The sequence below is a fragment of the Mesoplodon bidens genome (assembly GCF_964165515.1).
Source record: "Mesoplodon bidens genome assembly, chromosome: X".
In the NCBI taxonomy this organism is placed as follows: domain Eukaryota; kingdom Metazoa; phylum Chordata; class Mammalia; order Artiodactyla; family Ziphiidae; genus Mesoplodon; species Mesoplodon bidens.
This window is the reverse complement of record NC_138163.1, coordinates 48841932-48868672: the sequence shown is the minus strand read 5'-3', so window position 1 is coordinate 48868672 and position 26741 is coordinate 48841932. Positions and strand designations below refer to the sequence as shown.

Below are 26741 nucleotides of genomic sequence, written 5' to 3'. Positions count from 1 at the left end.
TTGAAAGAAATCCCTTTCAATGACAGTAAGGTGGGCCGAAATAAATAGAACAAAGATACATTGGAGTCAGTGTTATTTATGTTAAAAAAAATTCTGCAGCTTATTCGTGTCAAACAAGCTTTTATTTTCAATGTGAACAATACTGTCAAATTTATATGTAAAAGGTAAGAATAAAGTCAGATAGCAGTTAATATCATTTTGTCATGTTGAAATTTGAAACAAAATCTGTGTTGTGGGCTAATGAAAATTAGAATGTCCAAGAAGAAGAAATCCTTCTCTTCTTTCGCTGTCCACTTCTTTTAATGTCTTCCAACTGTAGGATGGGATAAGAGTCAATTAACAATTGTACACCAACAACATGCACCAGGGACTTTCTAAATATGAGTCAATACTATGTACATCTCCTGGCTCTCCAAGGAGAAAACAAAATGTTTTCTTCTTGTAACCCAGACCCTTGGTTGTCAGGGTGCACATCATTTCATCACACCAACCACATCTCTCTCTTGCCAACCACTATATATGTTAGTTTCTTTTCTTGAAAGGCCACTCTGTGATTTAAATGTCTTTCCACCTTAAGAGCCTATGCTCCTTACCAAATCATAAATCCCTTATAAGCCCTGACCTTCAGTTTCCATATCTATATAATGAGAATGTGGCTGTTATAAAACATGCACAGGTGTGAAAATTAAGAAAGGGAGAAAGAAAGAGTGTGATACTGAGAGAGAGAGAGAGATGAGAGAGAGAAAGGAAAAGATGAATGGGTAGCGGAAAGAGAAACTAGGATTGAATTACCAACTCAGTGATAGCCAATAATAATACTGTGGCTAATTTTCTTTCCTTTTGAATAAAACATCTAAATTGAACTAATATTTGTGAATTACTCATGAAATGCAGTCTTATTTGAAATCCTTAACTTTTTACTACTTTGTAAGGATTCACCTTCTCAAAGGCATTGCTATTCCAAGAGACTTCATTTCTGTGGCCAGGTGATGAAGGTACAGCTAGTGCACAGCTTGGTCGCTTTAGCTGCTCCTCCTGGTGACCAGTCTCTAAAAATATAGGTCTCTATATTTTAGACCTCTAAAAAAATATAGGTCTCTATTTCCAGGTCTGATAAATTTCCCATCTGCAGTAGACTTAAAGCTACAGGACAAAGGACTTGTGGCTGTAAATGAAATACATTTCAGAACACACTTCCTTCTATACCATCTAGAATACAAGTACATTATTATCATTAAACTGTTTTTCCAAATCTAAATTTCAACAATTTTTTCTTATTGTTTTACAAAAACTATTTAAAACACGATAGATGGCTAAAGGGAAGCAGCTGCATAGCACAGGGAGATCAGCTCGGAGCTCTGTGACCACCTAGACGGGTGGGATAAGGAGGGTGGGAGGGAGACGCAAGTTGGAAGAGAAATGCGGATATAGGTATACTATAGGTGATTCACTTTGTTATAAAGCAGAAACTAACACACACCTGTAAAGCAATTATACTCCCATAAAGATGTTAAAAAGATAAACAAAAAATAGATTAAGGATGTAAACAAAACAAAACATAAAGCTGTCAGTAACAGGTATATGTCAGGACCGGTTGCACTATACAATAATACCTTGTGTTCTCCAGATCTGCCCTCTGCTGAGACCATATCCAGCTTCGGTCCTTCTTCTGCTTTTTCATCTCCATCCTCTTTCTCTTCCTCAGCATTTTCATAATGATATTCACTCTCTTCTTTAGTGTCGAGTGATACGGACTTTGGCATCACAAGGTGGTGGGAAACATTTCCCGATTTAAAATCAGCAGCAGAATCTAGTTCTCTGCTCTCAGGAGGATCTGGAGAAGAGAAATATGTCAGAAAATAAATAAATAAATAAGAAGAATAACTGGTCATGTTCCTACTGGTTGATACAGCACTTCCTTGGCCCTCACACTTTTGCTGCTTGACAGTTTTCACAACATTATCCCCCTGTTTCCAGTAGATCTCACACACTGTGCTGCTGATTATTTCTGGCCCTTTGGAGAAGGGATCGAAATCATTTGAATCTGAGCGGATTTTTGTATGTTTCTGCCAGAACCTCACTGAAAAATGTTCACCCGCTTTCAAGACAAATTCTATCGCGAATCTCATTGATTCCTCAGCCACTGAAATGTGCCCCTGTGCCATTTCATCATTCTCTCAGGTCATCGTACTGAGAATCTTTACATTTTTAGAAGCCCGTCAGCCAAAAGTGAGGTATGCCATTTGTTTGCCCCTAGGTTGGTAGAAGGCAGCATACTTTTTCTCAAGATCCTAAAGGTCTTTATTGAATTGGGCTTCTACTTGTGTATATCGTGCCTGAAGGTTTTTGAGAGCTTTGACCCGCTGCTTAACTGCCAGAGGCCAGCGCTGAGTGCACCCTGCCTTTGAGGCCGATGCCGCAGCAGGGGCTGCAAGGGACAGGGGACTGGGCCGCGCCTCGCCAGCCTCGGCCCCTTCGACGGGTCCACAAGTCCCAGCCACCCAGGACTCGGAGGCATCAGCCAGGACCTCGCCCGCCCAGAACTCAGCCTCCCCTGCCCCCGCCACCGGTTCCTCTGCCTTTTGGGATGCCGCCCCCTCCGCAGGCTCCCGCGGCTCCCAGGGCTGGGGTCCTCTGCCTGGTACTCGACCCCCCCAGACCTCACCTGCCTCTCCCAGGTCTTCCTGCCCGTGAGGAAGCGCGGCAGCCTCTGCAGGGTCCGAGGGCCATCGGGAGCGGCGCCTGACCATTACGCGGTTGGCGTGGGGCCCGACCAGGACACGGTCCTTGTAGTGGCTGTGGTGCAGAAGACAATGGCCCACATCCCGGAGCAGGGAATGAAACTGCGCCGCGGGCGCCCCGCGGCCTGTGACCACTCCCGCGCCTCCCTGCCCATGCTCGTCCTCCTCTTCTGTCTCTTCCTCCTCCTCGACCTCTTCCTCAGTTTCCTCCCCCTCTTCTGACTGGTACTCAGCCTCCTCCCGGTCCTCGGTGTCTAATTCAAACTCTTCCACCTCCTCCTCCACCATCTCTGCATCCCAGTCTTCTGCCACTGCGGCCTGGGCGGCCTCCTGCCCACCATCCTCCCCGTGAAGGGCTCTGGAGAGCCCCAGGGAAGCCAGAAGGGCCTCGGCCCCCTCGACTCCATCCATCCCTCCAGAAGGGGAGGCACTGACCCCGAGGGGACTGGGGTCACCACCCGCCCTGCCACCGGCTCTATCCTGGCCACCTGGGATCGGCCCACGCTCCTCTGTGGCAGACAAGGCTGGAGGGACACGCCAGACACGGATCGGGCTGCAGTGACGACCGTGGGAAAATGGCGGCCACTGCGCTGAGTGTCGCTGAGTGAGGGGATGCTGTTGGCAGCGGGGCCACCGGGACAGGGTGGGGGCTGCAGAGAAGCCGGCTGCCCAGGGGACAAGATTCGGAGAAGATTCATCTGCGAGCCCCGCTACGGGAATTGCAGACGGCCTGCCCGCGGAGCGCCCCACCGAGACTGGGCCACGGCTGCTGCGCACAAGGCGGGAAAGAGCTTGATTGGCTGGTGACGGGAGGCGGACCTTACAAGGGTCAACGAAGGGCCACTTCTTCCAGCGCCGACTCTAAGCTCATTTGCCAGCAGCCAATGATTGACAGCACCCCCGTCCAATGAGTGATCAAGGTCTTCACTTTCCCTGGAGGCCTTAAAGGGCCAGCTCACCCTCAGCCTCTGTGATCACACAGGAATCCCTTCTTTTCACTCCACAACTGCAAGAGCAAAACTACAATACCCCTAAAGTGCGGCGCCCTGGGGTATGGGAACCTGCATGTTTTCCCCAATTGCCACCCTGGGGCAGCTCACGCTGATACAGACACACTTAGTTCAAAACCGAGAGAGAGAGAGAAGTTGTATAGATCAAATCTCAGCAACGCTTAAAACCTCCCACAGGAGACAGCAAGCAAATTTGGAGGTTTTAATGCTGTTTAGGCTCCTTAGAAAAGGACATACAGAGTCGATATGGACGCAGTGAGAATGGAGAGTGGAAGAAGCAGTAAAGACAGGAGCTGGAGAGTGTTTCATCAGGGCTCCCCAATTCCGTTGCAGCCTCCAAGAAATGAAGACAGAGAGAGAGAGGGAAGAGAGACAGAGAGAGAGAGAGAGAGCGAGAGATTTCTCTTTTAAAGACTGGACTGAGCACCTGCTCAGCACTGGATTGTGTACACCCCTTGCCTCCCAAATTCATACGAGAAGCCCGTCCCCAGCCCCACCCCACCCCCAGGAGATGGTATTTGGAGACTGGGTCTTTGGTAGGTCATTCAGTTTTGGTAAGGTCAGGAGGCTGGGTTCCACACATTGGGATTATTGCCCGTACAGGAAGAGACCACAGATGGTACTCTCCTCCCACCACCCCAACGTGAAGCCACAGGAAGAAGTTGGCTATCTTCAAGCCAAAACGAGGGCCCTCACCAAGAACTACACCATCCTGGCACCCTGAATTTGGGCTTCCTAGCCTCCAGAACTGTAACAGAATAAATAACTGTCTTGTTTAAGCCGCCCAGCCTATGGCATTTTATTTGGGCAGCTTGAGCAGACTAATACAGCATGGCAGACCTTAACAGCACAGGCTTCCTAGAATCATTTCTCGGTCAACAGTCCGAGACTTTTTGTTGTACTCAGCCCCACTTAGCTGAGTGGTCAAGGGTAACGAATGCTGAAAATGAGGAAGAAATCAACAACTATTTTATGCTAATCCCAGTTACTACTGTGGATGGGCATAGAAGCAAGACTGGGTGTTAGCTGTAACTTCACGTTTAGGAGAACATAAGCTATGTCCCTTACTTCCATAAGCACACCACGTTGGGATCCAGGACATCTAATTTGACAGATCCTAACGTTTCACAGATGGGAAGCACACATTCTGCAGTGCGCTCCTGGGAAGGCTGAGAAGAGCTGTTGTTGCCACCCTGAGTCACTATGGACTCCTCCTATCCCAAGTTGGGTTCAACGGTCAATCAAGTCTGCTGACACCACACACACACACACACACTACCGAGACACGATGCAAAGTGTATTCCTTACGTGAGGAGGCTTCTGCGGGGAGAGCAGGGCATCCTTTTCAAGCTGCTCCAAAATAGACTTCAGAGAGGCAGGAAAGGAAGAAATTGCTTTGGGAGTTCTACTGTGACTAGTGGATGGGGCCAGCATGAGAGTTCCCTTGTGCTGGCAGTAGCTAGTGTCGTTTGATGCCCACTCCTCCTGCCCTCCACCCTACAACCGTGCCAAAGGAGAGAGTGGAGGGTGGGGCAGTGGGGAAGAGGGAGGGTTGACGTTTAAAAGCCCTCAGCAGTCAAACATCAAAGGATGCAGTCAGACCCTATACTATAATTCACCTCTGGCGTGTTGCAAGCGACAGAAACGTGCCATTTTCGTGTAATGGAATCTGAACTTGTGGAAGTAAGCCACTCTGGAACTCTTGAGTCCTGCAGCCTAAGGCCAGGTAGGGAGGCATAAGGTCCACTGAAGGCTGTTCAAGAGCCCAGCGTGGTGTATCCTGTGAAGTAAAATGCATGCTTCGATCACCATCAATAAGGCCCGGAACTCCAAAGCCCATAAGGAGGGTCTTGGCGAGGCCCTGCGTAGTGGTTTTAGTATATGTAGAGACACGTGTGACCTGGATTTATAATTTGGGAGTCTGTGGGCCAAGAGATTCCAAAGGCTCTTTACCCCAAAGGGGACAGTTTTACACAAGGAAACGTCGCTGCCACCACGGGCCGGACCAGACAGCCAGACCGATGACAACGGCCTGATTGTCTATGAAAATGTGCAGATGGTGCTAACTGTTGGCCAGAGCATCCAGCGCTAAGGTGACTGCCTGAAGTTCACTCACTGGTGCTGTCTTTTCGTTGAACAGTTTTATCTATGGTTATTGTTTTGATTACTGACAAGGAAAGAGTTTTCCTGACATTTTCCTATTTATTTTCCACATGTCAGTCTTTTTTGTTCCTTCACTCCTCAATTACTCTACTTTCTGTTATTAATTACTTTTTATAGTGTACAAAGTGATCCTTTATCACTCCTTCTGCTGTACTGTTTTAGTTTTTTTTTAGTGCTGGAGCTTTTTGTGGGGGCAGTGTCGGTGGTTACACTGGGAGTTACAATTAGTATCTTAGCTTTATAATAATCAAGTTTGTATTAATACGGAGATAGTTGCCATAGTATTCAAAAACTCTGCTTTTCCCTAACTCTGCCCCATTTCTTTATTTAATTATGGTGACACACGGCATGTTTGTATATTTGGTGCCCATTAACAGAGATTTATAGTTAATGCTTTATACATTTGTATTTTAAATCATATATGAGAACAAGAAGGAGATATAAGCCAAAAGTGCAGCAATACTGGCTTCTGCGTTTACCTGTGTAGTTACCTTGGCCTTTGTGGTTTATTTCTTCATATTGCTTCAAATACGTGCCCAGCATTCTTTCAATTCAGCCTGAAGGACTCCTTTCAGTACTTTCTATAGGGCAAGCTTATTAGCTATGTACTCTCTCAGTTATTGTTTCTCTTGGAATGTCTTTAACTCCCCTTCATTTCCCCCACATATAGAATTCTTGGTGGAAAGGGTATTTTTGTTCATTTGTTCTACGCTTTTAATATGCCATTCCAATGCCACCTGTCCTCTGTGGTTTCTGTAGAGGAATGCGCACAAATCTTACCGACGATTACTTGTATATGAGGAGTTGTTTCTATTGCTGTTTTCAAGGTTCACTCTTTGTCTTTGACTTTTGATAATTTGATCATGATGTGCCTAGGTGGGGATCTCTGATTTTATCCTGCTTGGAGTTTGTAGAACTTACTGGGTGTGTAGATTCATGTCTTTCCTCCGAGTTTGGAGGTTTTCAGGCATCATTTCTTTAAAGATTTCCTGCCCCTTTCTCTCTCTCCTCTGCCTCTGCCACTGTCATTATGTGTACATTGATAAGCTTGCTGATGCATATAAGTCTCATAGGATTTGCTCATTATTCTTCATTCTTTGCTTTTTCTGCTCCTCTTTTCCTTTCCAGAGACTGGATATTTCAACTAACCTTTTAAACTTTGCTGATTCTTTTTCTCCTGTTCAAATTTGCTGTTGGACATCTTTTATTAATTTTTCATTTCACTTACTGTGCTTTTCAGCTGAAGATCTTTTACTTTGTCCCTATTTATAATTTCTATCTCTTTGGGATACATCTTTCTCATTGTTTCCTAGTTCTTTGATCACTGTTTCCTTTTGCTCATTGAGTTTATTGAAGACAGCTGACTATAAGTCTATTTTTCTAGTAACCCAAATACTGTGCTTCACCTCTGACAGTTTATAGTAATTAATTTTTTCCATGTGAACAGGATACACATTCCTCCCATCCCCTCCAACTATATGGAAGTATAATTTACACATAAAATTTGTATATTGAAGGGGAACAATGTGATGCTTGGTGTACGTACACATTGTTAAATGATTACCACAGTCAAACTAATTTATGCATCTATAACCTCACATAGCTGAAGGTTTTTTGGGGTGGTGCGTGGGATAAAACTAAGATCTACTCTCTCAGCAAGTCTCCAGCATACCATACAATGTCTTAAATTAAATCTGCATGCTGTGCATTAGATCCCTAGAATGTATTCATCTTATAACTGATCATTTGTACCCTTTGATGAACCACCCCACAAATAACAAACCTGGAGGCATCATGGTTCCTGATTTCATTATATGACAAAGGTATAGTAATGAAAACAGTATGGTAGTGGCATAAGAACAGATATATATATATATAGACCAATGGATCAAAATATAGAGCCCAGAAATAAACCCACACATATATGTTCAACTATTTGACAAGAACTCCAAGAACACACAATGAGGACAGGATAGTCTCTTCAGTAAATGCTGCTGGGAACACTGCATATCCACGTGCAAAGATACTATACTGGAGCCTTATCTTACACCATACCCCAAAATGAACTCAAAATGGATTAAAGACTTAAACGTAAGGCCTGAATCTGTGAAACTCCTAGAGGAAGACACAGGGGTAAGCTCCTTGACATAGGTTATGGCAATGATATTTTTTTGAAATGACACCAAAACAAAGGCAACAAAATCAAAAATAAACAAGTGGACTACATCAAACTCAAAAGTTTCTGCACAGCAAAGGAAACAATCAACAAAATGAAAAGGCAACTGACCTATGAAGCAGAAGAAAATATTTGCAAATCATGTTATCTGTTGAGGGGATAATATGCAAAATATAAAAGGAATTCAATCAACTCAACAGCAAAAAAAAAAACATCAACCAATAATTAATAAAAGGGCACACGGTTCGAATAAACATTTTCCCAAAGAAGACATACAACTGGCAAATAGGTATATGAAGAGGTGTTCAGCATCACTAACCATCAGGGAAATGCAAATCAAAGCTGCAATTAAGACATCACACCTATTAGGATGGCTATTATCAAAAGGACAAGAGACAGCATGTGTTGGCAAGAGTGTGGTAAAAAGGGAACCCTCGTGCCCTGTTGGTGGGAAAGTAAAATGGTGCAGCCACTGTGGACAACTGCATGGAGGTTCCTCAAAAGACTGAAAGTAGAACTGTCAGATCAGCCAGCAATCCCACTCCTGAAAACAGATCCAAAGGAGGTGATTTCTGCTCTGCTCCCTTATGCTCATTGCAGCATTATTCACAAGAGCCAAGGAATGGAGACAAGCTAAGTGTTCTGGGCCGATGAAAGGATAAAGAACATATCACAATTATATAAAAGACATATCAAAGAATTCTTCTTAAAAATTCATCAGAGGGCTTCCCCGTGGCACAGTGATTAAGAATCCACCTGCCAACGCAGTGAACATGGGTTCAAGCCCTGGTCCGCGAAGATCCCACACGCTGCGGAGCAACTTAGCCTGTGAGCCACGACTACTGAGCCTGTGCTCTAGAGCCTGTGAGCTGCAACTTCTGAGCCCGCGTGCTACAACTACTGACGCCCGCAAGTCTAGAGGCCGTGCTGCACAAGAGAAGCCACCGTAATGAGAAGCCCGCGCACCACAACGAAGAGTAGTCCCCGCTCGCCGCACCTAGAGAAAGCCCATGCGCAGCAACGAAGACCTGACACAGCCAAAAATAATAAATAAATAAAAACAAAATAAATAAAGTAATAAAAGTTCATTTGCAAGACTATTCTTGTCTTTGGGGGTGATACAGAGAGGAACAGGAACAGAGACAAGACATGGTAGATTCTCCTTCCTTCAGACGTCTTGTCTCTCTCAGGAAATCTCTACAGGCACAGCTTAATAGTGAGCCAGCTGGAAAGGCAAAATAGGGTTGACAGAGACCCAGAAACTTAGAACAGGTTATAGAATTTTGAGCTCAGATATTAAACAAATTTTACTTACCTCGCATCTACTTCCTCTTATATATCCTGACAAAGAATGCAAACAGTGTGCCTTCTGACACAAAATAAACACAGAAGTGACTATAACATCAGTCACACCCACTTCCAAAAACACAAAAACAAAATTTAAGACCTTTGTTAGGAAGTGTACTCATGTTTAGATAGTAAATAGGGAACCACTGACAGATTTTAATGAAATTTACATATATCATTAATTTTGATGTAGAAAATTTCATGTACATAATGACTTCTCTTCTTTCTCCCATGGCCACCTAGGAAACTCAGAGATTAGGAAAAAAGCTTCCTTCCCCATATGTTGGTTTAATATCCTAGCCTCAGATATACTCAACACCTCTGCCTGCGCCCCTGATGGAACACCACTCTCAGGTGAGGCAGTGTTTCTACCTGAAGGATTTCAAAATACCCTTAAGATTTGGGAAGAATTGGGAGGTCTAAAGGTAAAATCTGTGCAAACACTATGTAGAAGCAAAAACGTTGTATGACTCAGGAACGTATCTGGAGGGTTGAGTGGGTGTGTGTGAGTGTATGGGTAAAGCTTGTTTCGGTTGAACTTTAGGCAAACTGTAAACATAAACTCTACACAGAAACACTTTCCAATCCCCTGTGTCTTTAAACTCATGAGATGAGCTGCCCTGCAGAGGCAGGACCTGGTGTCTTTGGGCAGCTGTGGCAGTTAAAGGGTGTGAGCTCTCAAACCAGACTGCCTGGATAAAAGTTCCAGTTCACTTACAGGCTGTGAGATCTTGGGCTCAGGAGTTAATATCTCAAATCCTGTCTTCTATAATAATTCTCAATTTCTCCATCAGTAAATGAGGTGAAAAATAGTCCCAACCTCATCGGATTGCTGTACAGATTTAATGAGCTAATACTTTACAAGGGCCTACTTGATGTCGAGCTTGGCACAGAGTAAGTGCAAATTAATGTCTGGATACATCACAAAATGAACACATTCCATGCTCACTGCTGTAGCTGCACAGATCATCTTTTAATCCTTCAAATATGCTATGTTCTCTTTCTTCTAATGGATCTTTGCCCATCTTCATTCCTCTAACTAGACCTTATGCATAGCTTTGGCCAAAACTGACTTTCTAAGCCCTAATCATCCTTAACGTCCCAACTCAGGCTTTTTTTTTTTTTTTTTTTTACAAGAAGCCTCTTCTCTGTTAAGACGGGGTTGCACATTTCTTCCTTTATTATTTTTAAACTAAAGTGAAAATAAAATAACATAAAATTAATGATTTCAGTCACTTTAAAATGGACAAATCAAATAAAAAGTTTTAAAAATAAAATGTACAAATCAGTTCTTTTAGTACATTCACGATGCTGTGCAACCATCACCCCTATCTAGTTTCAGAGCATCTTCATCAACTCAAAAACAAACCCTATACCCAGGAAGCGGTCATACCCCATTCCCTCCTATCCTCAAACACTGGCAACCACTAATCTCCTTTCTGCCACTATGGATTTGCCTGATCTGGACATTTCATAGAAATGGAATCATGCCATATGTGGCATTGTGTGTTTGTGTGTGTGTGTGTGTGTGTGTGTGTGATATTTTGTAATTTTTGTTCATGGTAGTTGTTATCTTCTTTCATTATGAACTTTTTCTCATTCTAAAAAAAGATTCACTTCATGCATGATTGTGTATAATGATAGAAGAGAATCTTCCATATTGTATGAGTTTCTTGCCTGTTTGTACTTGCCTGTTTGGAACCCGTTTTGGACTCTCCCTGTAAACGACCTAGACTCCTTGGGTATAATGCCTGTAGCAGTCCAAGAACATACACAAAGACTGTATGCCCTGACCAAAGGATTTTTATCCCAGGAATATAATGTTGATTTGGATTTGTATCCCAGGAATATAATGTTGATTTAACATTAAGAAATCACAGTGTAGGGACTTCCCTGGTGGAGCAGTGGTTAAGAATCCACCCAAAAATGAAGGGGACACAGGTTCGAGCCCTGGTCTGGGAAGATCCCACATGCCACGGAGCAACTAAGCCCATGCGCCACAAATACTGAGCCTGCGCTCTAGAGCCCAAGTGCCACAACTACTGAAGCCTGCGTGCCTAGAGCCCATGCTTCGCAACAAGAGAGGCCACCGCAATGAGAAGACCGCACACCGCAACGAAGAGTAGCCTGCAGTCACTGCAACTAGAGAAAGCCCGCATGCAGCAACGAAGACGCAACAGCAGCAAAAAAGAAAGAAAGAAAGAAAAGAAATCACAGTGTAGGGACTTCCCTGCCGGAGAAGCGGTTAACAATCCACCCGCCAATGCAGGGTACACGGGTCCGAGCCCTGGTCCGGGAAGATCCCACATGCCCCGGAGCAACTAAGCCCGTGTGTCACAACTACTGAGCCTGCGCTCTAGAGTCCTTGAGCCACAAATACTGAGCCAACGTGCCACAACTACTGAAGCTGGCACGCCTAGAGCCTGTGCTCCGCAACAAGAGAAGCCACTGCAAGGAGAAGCCCGCGTACTGCAATGAAGAATAGCCCCCGCTCAGCGCAACTAGAGAAAGCCCACGCACAGCAATGAAGACCCAACGCAGAGAAAAATAAAAATAAATAAATTTATATTAAAAAAAGTAATCAAAGTGTAATACATCTAACAGAATACCAGAAAAATCCTCATGATCATCTTAAGAGACATTTATAAAGCCTTTAGCATAATTTAAGAAACTTCCATGATAAAACTCTCAAAAAAACTAGGATTAGAAGACATCTTCTTCAATGTTCAACATCACTAATTATTAGAGAAATGCAAATCAAAACTATAATGAGGTATCACCTCACACCGGTCAGAATGGCCATCATCAAAAAGTTTACAAACAGGGACTTCCCTTGGTGGTCCAATGGTTTAGACTCCACACTCCCAATGCAGGGAGCCCAGGTTCAAACCCTCATCGAGGAACTAGATCCCACATGCCACAACTAAAGGACCCCGCATGCCACAAGTAAGAGCCCACATGCCACAACTGAAAGATCCCACATGTCACAACCAAAGATCCCACATGCCACGACTAAAGATCCTGCATGCAACAACTAAAAGATCCCACGTGCAATGAAGATCCTGCACGGGGCAACAAAGATCCCACGTGCCCCAACTAAGAACCAGCACAGCCAAATAAAGAAAGAAAAGAAAATAAAATTTAAAAAAAACGTTTACGAACACTAAATGCTGGAGAAAGTGTGGAGCAAAAGGAACCCTTCTACACTGTTGGTGGGAAATTAAATTGGTGCAGCCACTATGGAAAACAGTGCGGAGGTTCCTTCAAAACCTAAACCTAGAGTTGCCATATGATCCAGCAATTCCACTCCTGGGCATATATCCAGAGAAAACTCTAATTCAAAAAGATAAATGCACTGCAATGTTCACAGCAGCACTATTTACGACAGCCAAGACACGGAAGAAACCTAAATGTCTATCGACAGGTGAATGGATAGAGAAAATGTGGTACATATATACAATGGAATACCACTCAGCCATAAAGAATAATGAAATAATGCCATTTGCAGCAACATCGTTGGACCTAGAGATTATTATACTAAGTGAAGTATGTCACACAGAGAAAGACAAGTATCATATGATATCACTTACATGTGGAATCTAGTACAAAATGATACAAATGAACTTATTGATATTTACAAAACAGAAACAGACTCACAGACATAGAAAACAAACTTATGGTTACCAAAGGGGAAAGGGGGTGGGGAAGGGATAAATTAGGAGTTTGGGATTTGCAGATATAAACTACTATACATAAAATATGTAAACAACAAGGTCCTACTGCATAGCACAGGAAGCTATATTCAATATCCTGTTGTTAACCATAATGGAAAAGAATATGCAAAAGAATGTGTGTCTTTGTGTATATATATATGTATATATGTATATATATATTTATATATATAACTGAATCCCTTTGCTGTACACCAGAAACTAACGTAACATTGTAAATCAACTGCACTTCAATAAAAATATATTAAAAAATGAAACGCAGCTATGAGGCCATAAAAAAGGTACAAACTCTTAGTTATAAAATAAATGTCATGGGGATGTAATGTACAGCGTGATGACTACAGTTAATACTACTATATTGTATATTTGAAAGTTGCTAAGACAAAACCCTCTTAGGTTTGCTCTTAATAAGAGATGATAATAGGTTTTTCCTTACCTTCTAAGTAATCTCCATAGAAAGCAGAGATTCTGTGTCTTATCAGAATAATTTCCTGTGCTTCTTGTTGATTTATCATGTCCTTTATTTGTAAGATAAATGAGTCTTCTTACTTCTAAAAGAGAGAAGGCTCTTTTTAATCACATTACTTCCAATATTTACTTTTGAAATCTTATGTTAGTACTCTGGTTAAATAGGTGGCCAAATAGTTTCTTAGTGACCCATGATTCTATTTAGCCAAGTGTACAAATCTTTTGCCATTTCTAACAACTAGTGATATTTGGTCTTTCCAAATTCAAATCCTAAATGAAATCTGCTTGATCTCATACTGACACTGATATTTCCCAGAGGGCCTGCGGAAAATCCAGAGTTTGTTCTTTCACCTTGTAAATGAGAGATGTTACAATAAGTAGGTTTATTTGATAAGTTGAGTTGCACAGGAAGCACTGCCAAATATGAAGAGATGCTTCACCTTCTCTAGTTTATATTTCTATGTGTAAAATGTTATTAATACAAATACTTCAGAAGTTGTATTAATTCCTATAAATGTCAGTGCCCTTGCTGTCCATGACGTATCTTGGTGCTGCTTTGCCTTAGAATTAGACAACATCAACATAATGTTATCAGCTGTCATGCCAGTTAGTGTCTTAAAATGTTGTATGCCACAGAAACAACCAAATGTCCTTGGCAATTGCATCATTTTTATAATGAACTTTCATCACGTCTTTTACCATGGCCATTTTCACTCTTTTGTCATCCACACTTGTTTTAGTTTGATGCCTCCCTGAAAGCTCTTGCAATCAGCTACAGGCCACAGTAATTATCGTCAACAAAATGGCACTATCTTGGAGTCCCACAGAAAGGACTATGCCAGGTACTCTTGAGGCACAGAACTCCTAATGGCATTGCTTAAATAACTTTGAGACCGTACCACCGGCCTGAGTCAGGATTTCCAGAATTCTCCTGGAGAAGCTGATAAGTTCATGAGATGGCTAACCCAAGATCAAGCACAACAAGAATTACATAGGGCTGAATGAATTGGTCAAGGACGATTATGGCTTTTGCTTGCACTACTGCTGATGCTTTAATGTTCTGTTTTCTGGATATAAAGAACTGCCTACTTTTCTAACTTCAGCTATCTACAATTCATAACAGTTTAGTAGATCATACTTCTGTAAGCAGAAATGAAGTATTTATCTTTTTTTGCCTGCCTGATCACTCTAGAATTTGAATATTCTTACTAAGTATTCTTATTTTCACAGTAATACAATGAACTGCTTAGGTTCACTAAGAATCCTTCCTCCTGGGAACAGAACATAATTGATTTGACTATATGACCAAAGCTCTGAGTGGACTATCATGTTTTGAAAGAATACAGTGTTTTTAAAAATAGTGATGGATTGATTGACTTGGCTGCACCAGGTCTTAGTTGCGGCACGAGGGATCTTCGTTGCGGCATGCGGGAACTTCAGCTGTGGCATGTGGGGTCTTTTAGTCGCGGCATGTGGGATCCTTAGTTGTGGCATGCAAACTCGTAGTTGTGGCATGTGGGATCTAGTTCCCTGACCAGGGATCAAACCCGGGCCCCCTGCATTCAGAGCACAGAGTCTTAGCCACTGGACCACCAGGGAAGTCCCAGACTATCATAGTTGAGAACAATATATATAATCAGACATGACCAGATAGTTTTAAGGAACTAAAGGTGACTTTATGGAGCCAATGCTTACGAAGTCTTCTTGGGAAAATGGGCCTGGAACCTGGTTTACAGCTTTCTCAGCCTTATAGGTGAGTGGGAGAGGTCACCTCCTGGCAGGCCTAGGAAACTTAGGATATTTTGGGGGCCTTCAAGAAGAGATTAATTTACCCAGATCTATAGGTACCGCAGGGGAATTGTGGTGGTGAGATTTGGGCTTGGATTCCTAGCTTTGAGAGGCTTTTAAAAGTCCAATCGGAGTGAGACTCCTTCTGAAAAGTTCCAGCAGAGTAAACTAAAAATGGCCTATGTGGTCAATTATCATTCTTGCTGCAATTGTGCAAATAAGCAAGCCAAATCTAGTAAGACCAGACACTCTATAAGCAAGAATAATCTTACTTTGATTATCTTTGATCAAAAGGGAGGTGACGGGGCTTCCCTGGGGGTGCAGTGATTGAGAGTCTGCCTGCCGATGCAGGGGACATGGGTTCGTGCCCCGGTCCAGGAGGAACCCACATGCCGCGGAGCGGCCCGGAGCCTGTGCTCCGCAACGGCAGAGGCCACAACAGGGAGAGGCCCACGTACCGCAAAAAAAAAAAAAAAAAAAAAAAAAAAAAGGAAGTGACGGTTGAGTGAAATTTTATATTTCAATACAAAACACACCCTTGTGAGGGATGAGATTCTGGTCCCGTTCATTATCTTTCAGCTAATTTGCACTTCTTTGTAAACTACGTGGTTGTGTTACCTACATGTGAATTGGACTAGCTCCTGCTATCTCACACATTTTGTCAGTCCTTACCAAATTCTCAATTCTTCCAATTTCCTTCAACATCTGGCTACAACTCTTCAAACTAATGTTTCCAATTTTTCTCCAACCCTCCTGATTTGACATCGCAGAGAACTCAAAGCTGACCACCCAGATTCTTACTGGATCCTTAGGTTTTCTTCTAACGGGCTTTGTTTCACAGGATCTAAAGAAGCCCTGTGAGCTGAAGTTGGACAACTTGATGTAAACTTCAAAGGACTCTTCCCTGCAGCAGATCATGTATGATCCTCGTGCCTGGAACTGCTGCCGTGTGGGCCACTCGGGAAATTCACTTTATCTTCCATGCTCTGCTCCACGAAATAATCATGACTGTGGATGATCTTACCCAAACCTAACTGATGTCTAGGCCATCAGAAAACATCCACTGTAAACTAGGAAATCCATCAGATTGCCACTGCCATCCTCACTCCACCATCTAAACATGCTTCAAGCCCAGCATCTTCAATGGGCTGTCCTTCTGGACTCAGAAGCTGGCTTCAAATAGTCCACTACAAACATTAATCTTTCTTTTCCTTTTCTTAGAAACCCTCCTCATTAAATGCCTCATTGCTGGCATGATCCAGCAAATATCCTCTACTACCAAACATCAGCAGATGGCTCAGTTGTTCCTTAATGAACAAAAGGTGACTGAATGAGAAATGGACTTATATTGTTCACAGGAAAAAAGAATGCCTCTTCTTGCCTTGCACAAGAAGGGGAACTCACAGTAACTCCCTTCTTAACCAAACTTGAGGCCATTCTGAGTCCTCTTCTTCACTAGGCCTCAAGCTTGATCCTATCTTTGGCCTGCCAAGCCCAGTTTTAGCAAAAATCCTCCTAGGCCAGTTTAGCAAGAATCCCCCCTCCTTGGTATCTAAGCTCTTCATCCCTCCTCTTGAGGTCTAATCAAGTTCCACCCCCCAGCCTCCCTTCATCCTTGTGTTAGTCAGGGTTCTCCATAGAAACAGGACCAGTAAGAAACAGATAGGCATATAGATAGCTTATCTATCTATATCTACAGATCAATATCAATGGTAGGTATATATATCTAGATAGCTATGTCAGATATCTAATATCTGTATATTTATAGATATATCTTTATATTAATGCTATTTCTCTGTTATATAGAGATATAGATGTTGATATAGATATAGATATAGATGAGGAGATTTATTATAGTAATTGGCTCATGAGATTATGGAGGCTGAGAAGTCCTACAATCTGCTGTCTGTAAGCTGGGAAACCAAGAACGCCAGTGGTATAAACCACTCTAAGTCTGAAGGCCTGACAAACAGGAAAGTCCCAGATCAAGATTGAAGGCCCAAAAATCAGGGGACTGATGCTGCAAATCCTGGTCCAAGTCCAAAGGTCCCAGACTAGGAGTAGTGATGTCTAAGAGCAGAATAATATGGATGTCCCAGCTCAAGCAAAGAGAAAACTCATCCTTCCACTGCCTTTTTGTTCTATTCAGGCCCTCAAGAGATTGTGATAATGCCCACTTGCATTGATGAAGGCAATTTTCTTGACTAAGTCTGCCAGTTCACATGCTAATCTCTTCCGGAATCTTGCTCACAGACACACCAAGAAATGTTTCACCAACAATCTGGGCATCTTTTACTCAAATCAAATAGACACCTAAAATTAACCAACACAATACCTAAGTTCCTCTCAGTAATCTGCCATTCACTAACTCCCTCACCCTCCCTGTTGGCCATAAACTGTCATCTGTCTGTCTTGTATGTGGAGTTGAGTTTATTTTCCCTATGGCAATAGTCCCTGGCCCCTATTACAATGGTCCTGAAAAAAGCCTTCCATGCCTTAAACTCCATATGGCATACTTTTTTATTGACAATATTGATGTTACTATGTTCCTGTGAGTGAGAGAATGTGTCCGGATCATTGCTGAGCTAGGTAATGTGTCTGCATATTCATGTGAGAGAATGTGAGAATGTGAGTCCATATGAGCGAGTTTCTTCTGTGAGCTTATGTTGGAGCTATACGGTGGATGTGAGCATATCTGTGTGTACATCTATACGTAAGCATGTTCCTGATTTCAAGAATGTGCATGTGCAAGTGAAAGTGTGAGTAACAGCATTGGGAAGCATCTGAGTGTTTATATTCGGGTCCCCATGTGAGTAAACTTATGAGTATGGTCATGAAATCAACTGAATATATCAGCATGTTTATGTGAAGCCGTGAAAGTGTAAGTGGATGCATGTGAACGTATGTGTTTTAAATTTCAATTTGTAGGCAAATCTGAGTGTGTTTAGGGAGTGTGCAAACATGTGACTGTATGTAAGCAGATCTCTGTGTGACATAAGTGTGAACATGTTCATGGGTGAGAGTGTTTTCGTAGGTGCAAATTTGTGTTCAAAATTAATATTTAAGTGTGTTCACTTGTACGAATGAATTTGTAAGCACGTGAAGGCAGATTAGCATAATTCTGAGTAGTTGGGGGTAAATGTGTTTTTTGTGTGTTCTTGTTTATGTGTGAATATATTTGAAAAAGGGAGCATGTATATGGGAATGCATGTAATGGTTTTTTAAGTGAAGGAATGAAATCATGAGCTTCTTGCTGATTGTGAGCATGTTCCTGTGCAACTCAATATGTAAGCATGTTACTGTTGGTGACAAGGATATTTTATATGGGTAAGGGAATGGGTGTGTGCATGTGTAAATGAAATGAGTGTACCTGGAGTGTGAGTGAACTTGTAACCATGTTTATGTTTTAAGTGCATGATTGATGATGATAATCTGAATGAGGTGGGGCTACTGTGTGTGTGTGAACGGTGAGCCACCAAGTGTGAATGTATGTTAGTATGTGTGAGTACATTTGCCAGTATATGTGTTTGAGTGAGTTATCTGTAAGCATGATAATGTGAGTGAACAAGTGAGCATGTACGTGAGCTTGTGCATTTGTGAGAGTAAATATGCGGCCTTGTAATCTCAAAGTGTGCTAGTATTTCAGTCTCTGAGGACTGCTGTAAATGTATGTTCAAGCGTACCCTTGAATTTGCAGCCATGTGCATGGGGGTTAGCATGTTTGTATGAGTAAGTGAACGTGTATCAGGTTCACTGTGGTGAGCTAGTTCACAGGTGAGTATATTTGTGTAAGTGAAACCTGAATAAACATGAGTGGAAGTGCATGTGAGTGTATTTGCTTCTCTGAGTGGATATTCTGCGCTTCATGGAGGATGTGAGCGTGTTTGTATGTGAATACCTATGTGAACATGTTCCTGATTCTAAGAGTGAAAATGTGCATGTGTACGTGAATGTGTGAGTGGGAGCTCCTGAATGTATGCATTTGTGTCCCTGTGTGAATGAATCTCTTGGCATGGTCATGTGATTGAGTGTTTGAGCACGTTCGTGTGAAGGAGTGAATGTCAGTATGTACGTGTAAATGTATGTGTGTCTGTGAGTGGGAGTGAATTGGTGGGCAAGTTTGAGAATGTCTGAGTGTTTAAGTGTTTTGTCAGTGAGTGAATGTGTGAGTGTATGTATGTGAGCCCATCTGTCTGTGACAGTGTGTAGGTGAGCCTGTTCGTGGGTGAGAGTCATCTCTTGCATCTACGTTGGCACGCTTAAAGTGAACACTTTTGTATGCTCATCTGTATAAATGAACTTGTAAGCCTGCGAATCATGTTAGCATATTCACGTATAGTGGATGAGCAAGTATGTTTTCTTGTGACCTTGTTAATATGTGACTACAGTAGTTGCAGACTATTCACGGGGGACTCATTCCAGCACCCACCAAGGATACCAAAATCTGAGAGTGTCCAAGTCCCATAGTCAGCCCTCTCTATCCCCGTAGTCTGCATTCGCGGACTCAACCGACTGTGGATCATAAACATAGCACGTGATATGCAGCTGGTTAAATCTGTGAAAGCAGAACCCATTGATACAGAGGGCTAGCCGTATATTTATTGAAAAAAATCCGCATATAAGTGGACCCACACAGGTGACACTCTTGTTGTTCAAGGGTCAGCTGTATATTCGAATGAGGTCATTCATGCCCATATGTGTGAGTCAATGTAAGGGTTTTTATAGAAATGAGTGAATTTGTGAGCTTCTAAGTCAGTGTGAGCATGTTTGTGTGCAATTATATTTGTGACTATGTTAATATTTATGACCAAAAATTTGCATGAGTAAATGAATGTGTAGGACTGTGCATATACACACAATGAGCATGTCTGGAATGTGTGCGAATTTGCAATCACTCTTGTGTGTATAAGTGAATGTGTGCATTTGCTCACAAGGGTGATGTGGGAAATTTTGGGTAGGTATATGAATGCCTGAGTGTCTGAAGGGGTATACATGTGTATATGTGTATATGTGTAAGTAAATTTGTCACTTCACGTGTCTGAGTAGTGAATTTTAAGCATGTTAATATTAGTGAATGAATGTTTGAAAGTATGCGTATATCTGAGCTGGTCCACTCACAACACTGAATATATGAACATGTAAATCTGAGACAATATTTGTGTTGATGTACATGTTTGTGCGTGTTCAAGTGCTTCTTTTAATTTGTGACCATGTGTATGGATGTTAGCACGTTAGGGAATAAGTATCAGATTCACTGTTTTCAGCTAGTTAAGGTAGTGTGAGCATTCGTGTAAATTATGGGTGTGTACATGGAAGGACATGTGAGTGTATTTTCTTCTGTGAGCAAATGTTCGAGCTCCAAGGTGGATGTGAGCATGTTTGTGTTCGTGCATCCATGTGAGCACATTTTGGAGGTTAAGACTGTGAATGACATGTGTAAGTGAAGGTGTGAGTGGGAGCATCTGACTATATATATTCGTATCCCAGTTCGAGAGAATGTGTGAGCATGGTCGTTTGATTGAATGCACGTTGGAGCATGTTTGTGTGAAAGAGTGAATGTGTCAGTGTGTGAGTGTAAATGCATGTGTTTTTGAATGTGAGTCTATTTTTGAGTTTGAGTTTGTGAATATTTGGTGTGCTTTCTGAGTGAATGTGTACCTCTATGTAAGGCAGGATATCTGTGTGCAACAGGCTATGTGTGAGACGGTTTAGGGGCAAGAGTAATTTCCTGGCTGTAAATCTGCACACTTACAGTGAACATGTATGTGTGCTCATCTGTATAAATAAATTTATAAGCATGTGAATGCAGGTTAGTGTAATGCTGAGTTCTCAGTCAGTGAGTTTGTTTTTCAAGTGATCTCATAAATGAGTGAATATATTTGAATAAAGTAATTTGTGAGCATGTGAGTGAGTGAATGCAACTATTCTTAAGTAGTGTAATTGAGTGAATTTGTGAGCTTGGTGTGACCATATTTGTGTGCAAGTGAATATATGAGCTTGTTACTCTTAGTGACAATAATAATGTGCATGTGTGAATGGGTGTTTATAACTGCAATGAGCATATCTGCAAGTGAGTTAATTTGTAATCACTTTCATGAGTGAATGAATACGTAATTCAGCTCATGAAAGTGAGTGAGGTGTGGGATACTTTTTGTGAGTGTGTGAAAGTATGAAGATTTGGGTGTGAATGTACGTTAGTTACCATGTGTATGGATGTGGGTAAGTTGTCACTATATGCATTTGCATAGTGAATGCAAGTGGTAATGTGAGTGAATGTGTAACCACGCGCTTCTATGTGAGCATTTATCTTCTTTAGAGTGAATATGTGAACCTGTACATCTGTGTATGCTGACATGTTTGTGTGTTCAACTGTATGTTTAAATTTGTGACCATGTGTACAGCTGTTATCATGTTTCTCTGAGTTAGTGAATATGTATAGTTTATTACCGTGACTTGAATCGTTCAGTGTATTTCTGCGAGTGAAATACAAACATGAGTGTAAGTGCATGTGAGTGTATTTTCTTCTGTGAGTGACTACTGGACCTTCACCTAGAAGTGAGCACACTTATGTGTAAGTGTCCATGGGAGCATGTTCCTGATTTTCACAATATTAATGTGCATGTGTAAGTGAATGTGTTAGTGGGAGCATCTTAGTATATATCTTTGAGTCCCCGTGTGAATGAATTTGTGGGTACGCTCGTGTGATTGAGTGACCGTTTGAGTAGGTTTGTGCGAAGGAGTGAATGTGTCGGTATGCATGAATGTTGCTATGTCTTTGAATGTGAGCAACTTTGTGGGCATATTTGAATGAGTATTTGAGTATGTTTTGTGAGTGACTGTGTGAGCATGTTTATGTACGCAAGCATGTCTTCTATGACGGTTTAAGTGTGAGCCGGCTCATGGGTGATTGCGTTCTTAAGTGTAAATTTGTGTTTACAAAGTGAATATTTGTGTTCCCATCTCTACGCGTCCATTTGTTAGCATGTGCAATCCTATTGGCATATTAGCGGGTATGAGCAGGTGGTTTTCATGTGATCTTGATAACGTACAACTATATTTGAATAACCTACTCTGAGAGCATGTGTGAGTGAATGTGATTTTATGTAACTGAGCGAATGGGTGAGATTCTTAGTGTATGTTCTTGAGCAAGTGAGTCTGTAAGCATGCTGTGTTTGTGACAATGATAATTTGCGTGGAAAAGTGAATGTGTGAGTGTGTGCATATACATGCAATGAATGTGTCTAGAATGTGAGGGAATTTGTAATCCCTTTCGTGTGTATAAGTGAGTATGTGATTATGCTTATGCGAGTGTGGTACGAGCTACTTTGTGGGAATGTTTGAGGATCTGAGTGTGCATATGTTAGTATGGGTATGTGTGTGAGCCAGTTTGTATGTGCATTTGAGTGAGTGAACTATCAGCAGGTTAACAGGACTGAGGGAATGTCTGAGCGTGTGAACATATGTAAGCATGTACACTCGTGAGAATGAATGTGTAAACTTATACATGTGACAGTGTGTTAGGATGGCATTTGAAATTTGACATATGTGTGTTTTAAACTGTTATGTTTCATAGTGGATGTGAGCATGTTTTTGTGTGAGGGTTCTTACAAGCATGATCCTGATCTTCTCAATGTTAATCTGCATGTGTAAGTGAATGTCTCAGTGGGAGCCTCTGTGTGAATGAATGTGGGCATGGTCATGTGGCTGAGTGAATGTCACCACGTTGTGTGACTGAATGTGTCAGTCCGCGTGTGTGAATGCACGTCTTTAAATATGAGTGACTTGGTGGGCATATTTCGATGCTTGAATGCTTAAACTTTTTGCTGAGTGATGAATGTGTGAGTGTGTGTATATATGTATGTCTCTGTGTAAGTGTATGTGTGAGCCTGCTCATGCCCCTTCATTGTGAGCAAGCATTTTTCAAGTGATGTTTCATTGCACTCATTGTATGTATGGATGGTGAGCATGTACAGACACATTAGCATGTTTCTGTGTAGTGACTATATGGTGGGTTTCTTTTTTATCTTGTTTATGTGGGAGTACATCTGAGTAAGGTCATGTGTGAAAGTGTGTTGTAAGGGAAAGTGTTTTATGTGTTGTAAGAATTTGTGAGATTCTTGGTGACTGTAACAAGATTTCTGTGCAAGTGAATGTATAAGCATGTTTCCGTTTGAGACAATGAGAATTTGCATAAAATTGAAAGTGAACGTGTGATTGTGGAACTCTAAACCTAATATGTATGGCGTATGAATGAATTTTTCATCATATTCATCTGTGTGAATGTGTGGTAATACTGCTGTGACTCACTGAGTTGTCGGCATGATTGTGTGAGTGAAGGGAAGTGTGTGTGTGAGTGCAAATGTATGCATGTTTACATATGTGAGGAACTCGTCAGGATGTTCACTGCAAGAAGTGAACTATACTCATCTTAATGTTGGTCAGTCAGTGTGTGATCCTGTGCGTATATGTGAGGATGCACATTTTTGAAAGTGATTATGTGAATTTGTACGTGTCTTGGAGTATGCTCACGGAAGAATATTTGAGTGGTCAAGTAAAGGTTTCTTGGTGTTCATGTGTATGCATTACCTTGTGACTGTATGCTTGGATGAAAGCATGTTCACGGGCCTGTATGAATGTATTTTATGCTCATATTCATGCATGTATACTGTGTGGGTGAAATGTGAGCGCATGACTTGAGTTCATGTGAGCATATGGATTAATGAATGCGTGAGCTTTGTGGTGAGCACGAGCATATTTGTGTGCAAGGGCGTACGTGAGCATGTTCCTGATGGTGAGCATGTTAATGTGGGTAGCTAAATGGGAGCACTGGAGAGTATATTTTTGGGTATCCCTGTGAGAGAAACGGTAATCATGGTATGCGACTGAGTGAAGGTGTCAGCTCATTTTTATGGAGTGAATGTATCAGTGTGTTTGTATGAGCAGCTCTGAGTATGTACATCAGTGAAATTGTGAGCATGTTCAAGTGAGGGAGTCAATGTCTGACCACGCTCGTGGAAGTGAGTGAAGTTGTGAGCATACCTGAGTAAACGTGCGAGCATATGGTGTGAATGTGAATGAGTAGTATTGAGTTTTTAGTCAGTATGTACATTTGGATGAGTCAACACTACGTGTGTTAACGCAATTGTGTGTCTATAGGTGAGCATGCACATTGAGAGCATGAGTATATGAACTTTTACACGTCTTCAAGTGTGATTATATTTGAAATGTTTGAATTTATTGAAAAAGCATTTGTGTGTGCATGTGAATGTGTGAGCATGTTCATGAATGATAGCATATTCATGTAGGTGTGAGGGTTTATTGTGTTTATTTATGTGAGCTTGTTAAAGTGTGAGTACACTGTATGAGTGGAATGTGAGCATGGGAGTATGTTTGTGAGTTTATGTGAGTGAATGCTGGGGCTTCGTGACGAATGTGATCATGTTTATGTGCAAGTGTATATGTAGGGTCCTGATCGTGAGCATGTTCAGGTGCATGAAATGTGAATGCGTGTGTTGGGAAATGAATATAGGTCTCTATGTGCATGAAACTGTCAGCATGCGCATGTGGTTGAATGACTGCTTGAGTAGGTTTATGTGCAGTGAATGTGTCAGTTCTGCTTGGGTAGGTTTATGTGCAGTGAATGTGTCAGTGTGTGTATGTGTGCATCTGAGAGTGTTTATGTATGAGGGAATTCATCAGCATGTTCTTAGGAGTTCATGTGTGAAAGCGTCTTGTTACTAGGTGAGTGTACGTTACTGGGTATATGCAAGCCTTTCCACGGCTGAGAGTGCCTTATTGTGAAGGAGTCTGTATGTTTAAGTGAATATTTTGTGTGTACTCATCTGTATGAGTGAATTGGTGAGCATCTGAGTGCATGTCAGCATATTCCTATGTGATGATTGTGTACGTGTGTTTTTGTGTGATATGTGAATGTAAGTATACACGTATAAGAGAATGTGTGGAAGTATGTGTGTGAGTGTACTTTTTTCTGAGTTTGAGATAACTTGTGAGCTTCTTGGGAGGTGTGAGCATGTTTGTTTTGACGTGCCTACGTGAGTTAATTCCTGTTTGTGACAATATGGGTAAGTGAATGTGTGATTGTTTGCATAAAAATGTAATGAGTATGTTGTGGCAGCACTGTGGCAATGGCGACCTACAAGAATGTCCTGGGCTTCCCTGGTGGCGCAGTGGTTGAGAGTCCGCCTGCCGATGCAGGGGACACAGCTTTGTGCCCAAGTCCGGGGAGATCCCACATGCCGCAGAGCGGCTGGGTCCGTGAGCCATGGCCGCTGAGCCTGCACGTCCGGAGCCTGTGCTCCGCAACGGGAGAGGCCACAACAGTGAGAGGCCCGCGAAGCGAAAACAAAAAAAAAAGAATCCGCCTGCCAATGGAGGGGACACGGGTTTGAACCCTGGTCTATTCAGGGGTAAGAAGCAGGAATGCATCCGGTGCATTTAATAAGAAGGGTCGTTGCTAGAGGACCCTATCTGGCGGAGCAGAGTGGGGAGCGGAATCTGGGATTAGGCCGTTCGAGGCCCTCCCAGTTTTACCAGCCTTCAACTCAGCACGGAATACTAACTTTAGCCCTCACCGCACCATCACCCCCTCCCCCCGCGCACACACACACAGGGGCCAGTATACCTGGCTGAGGAGAACTCAGTCCCTGGAGATGGAGGGGTGGACCCTGGGGCGGTAGCTCCCCGACCCCCGCCATTTCAGCGCTATTAGGTACCACAGCAACACAGGGGCTGAAACAAGGGGGCTCCATCGCAGCTGCACGTGCCCAGCCCCACCACCAACTCCTCTACGGACTGGCCAGCAGGCAGCGCGCGTGGGCAGCGGTTCAAAAGCCCAGACCCACGTCTGCTCCAGCCGTCTCCTTCTAAGAGGTCGCCCACTCACCCTCTGCCCGCCCAGCTCATGGCAGCCTGGCGACCCCGCTCACCAATCAAAGAAGTCCAGAACGACGTCAGGAACATCAGGCGAGGAGAGGTCAGAAGCCAAAGTGGAATTTCCACCTGGGATTGGGGTCGTCGCCCGCCAAGGGCCGGGTCCTGATGAGGAGTAGGCGCACAGCGGCCCGCCGCATGTCGGGACGCCATAGCTCCGACCGTCCGAGAACCCTGGAGACCGCTGCAGAGCGGGAGGCCGATAGACGACGGGGGGCGCGGGATAACCAAGAGGAGCGGGCCGAGGAGGTCGTGCTTCTGCAAAGAGCCGCCTGTAAGGTGACAACATCGAGGCCAAGGGGAGCGCGGAGGGTGCGGGTCGACCAGCGGCCCTGAGCCAGGGAGGGGCAAGAAGAGCAGCAGCCCA

The 26741-nt window shown here is 42.8% G+C and overlaps 1 protein-coding gene across 1 annotated transcript; it reads right to left on the bottom strand.

The window, feature by feature from the left end:
* Positions 1-232: 232 nt before the first annotated feature.
* Positions 233-26741, bottom strand: LOC308608434 (uncharacterized protein). The gene is made up of 4 exons (XM_081221485.1): positions 26371-26741; positions 2666-2796; positions 1614-1834; positions 233-313 (listed from the first exon to the last, which is right to left on the bottom strand). Exons 1-4 carry the CDS (start codon positions 26661-26663, stop codon positions 248-250), a joined length of 711 nt encoding a protein of 236 aa, XP_081077611.1. The 5' UTR covers positions 26664-26741; the 3' UTR covers positions 233-247.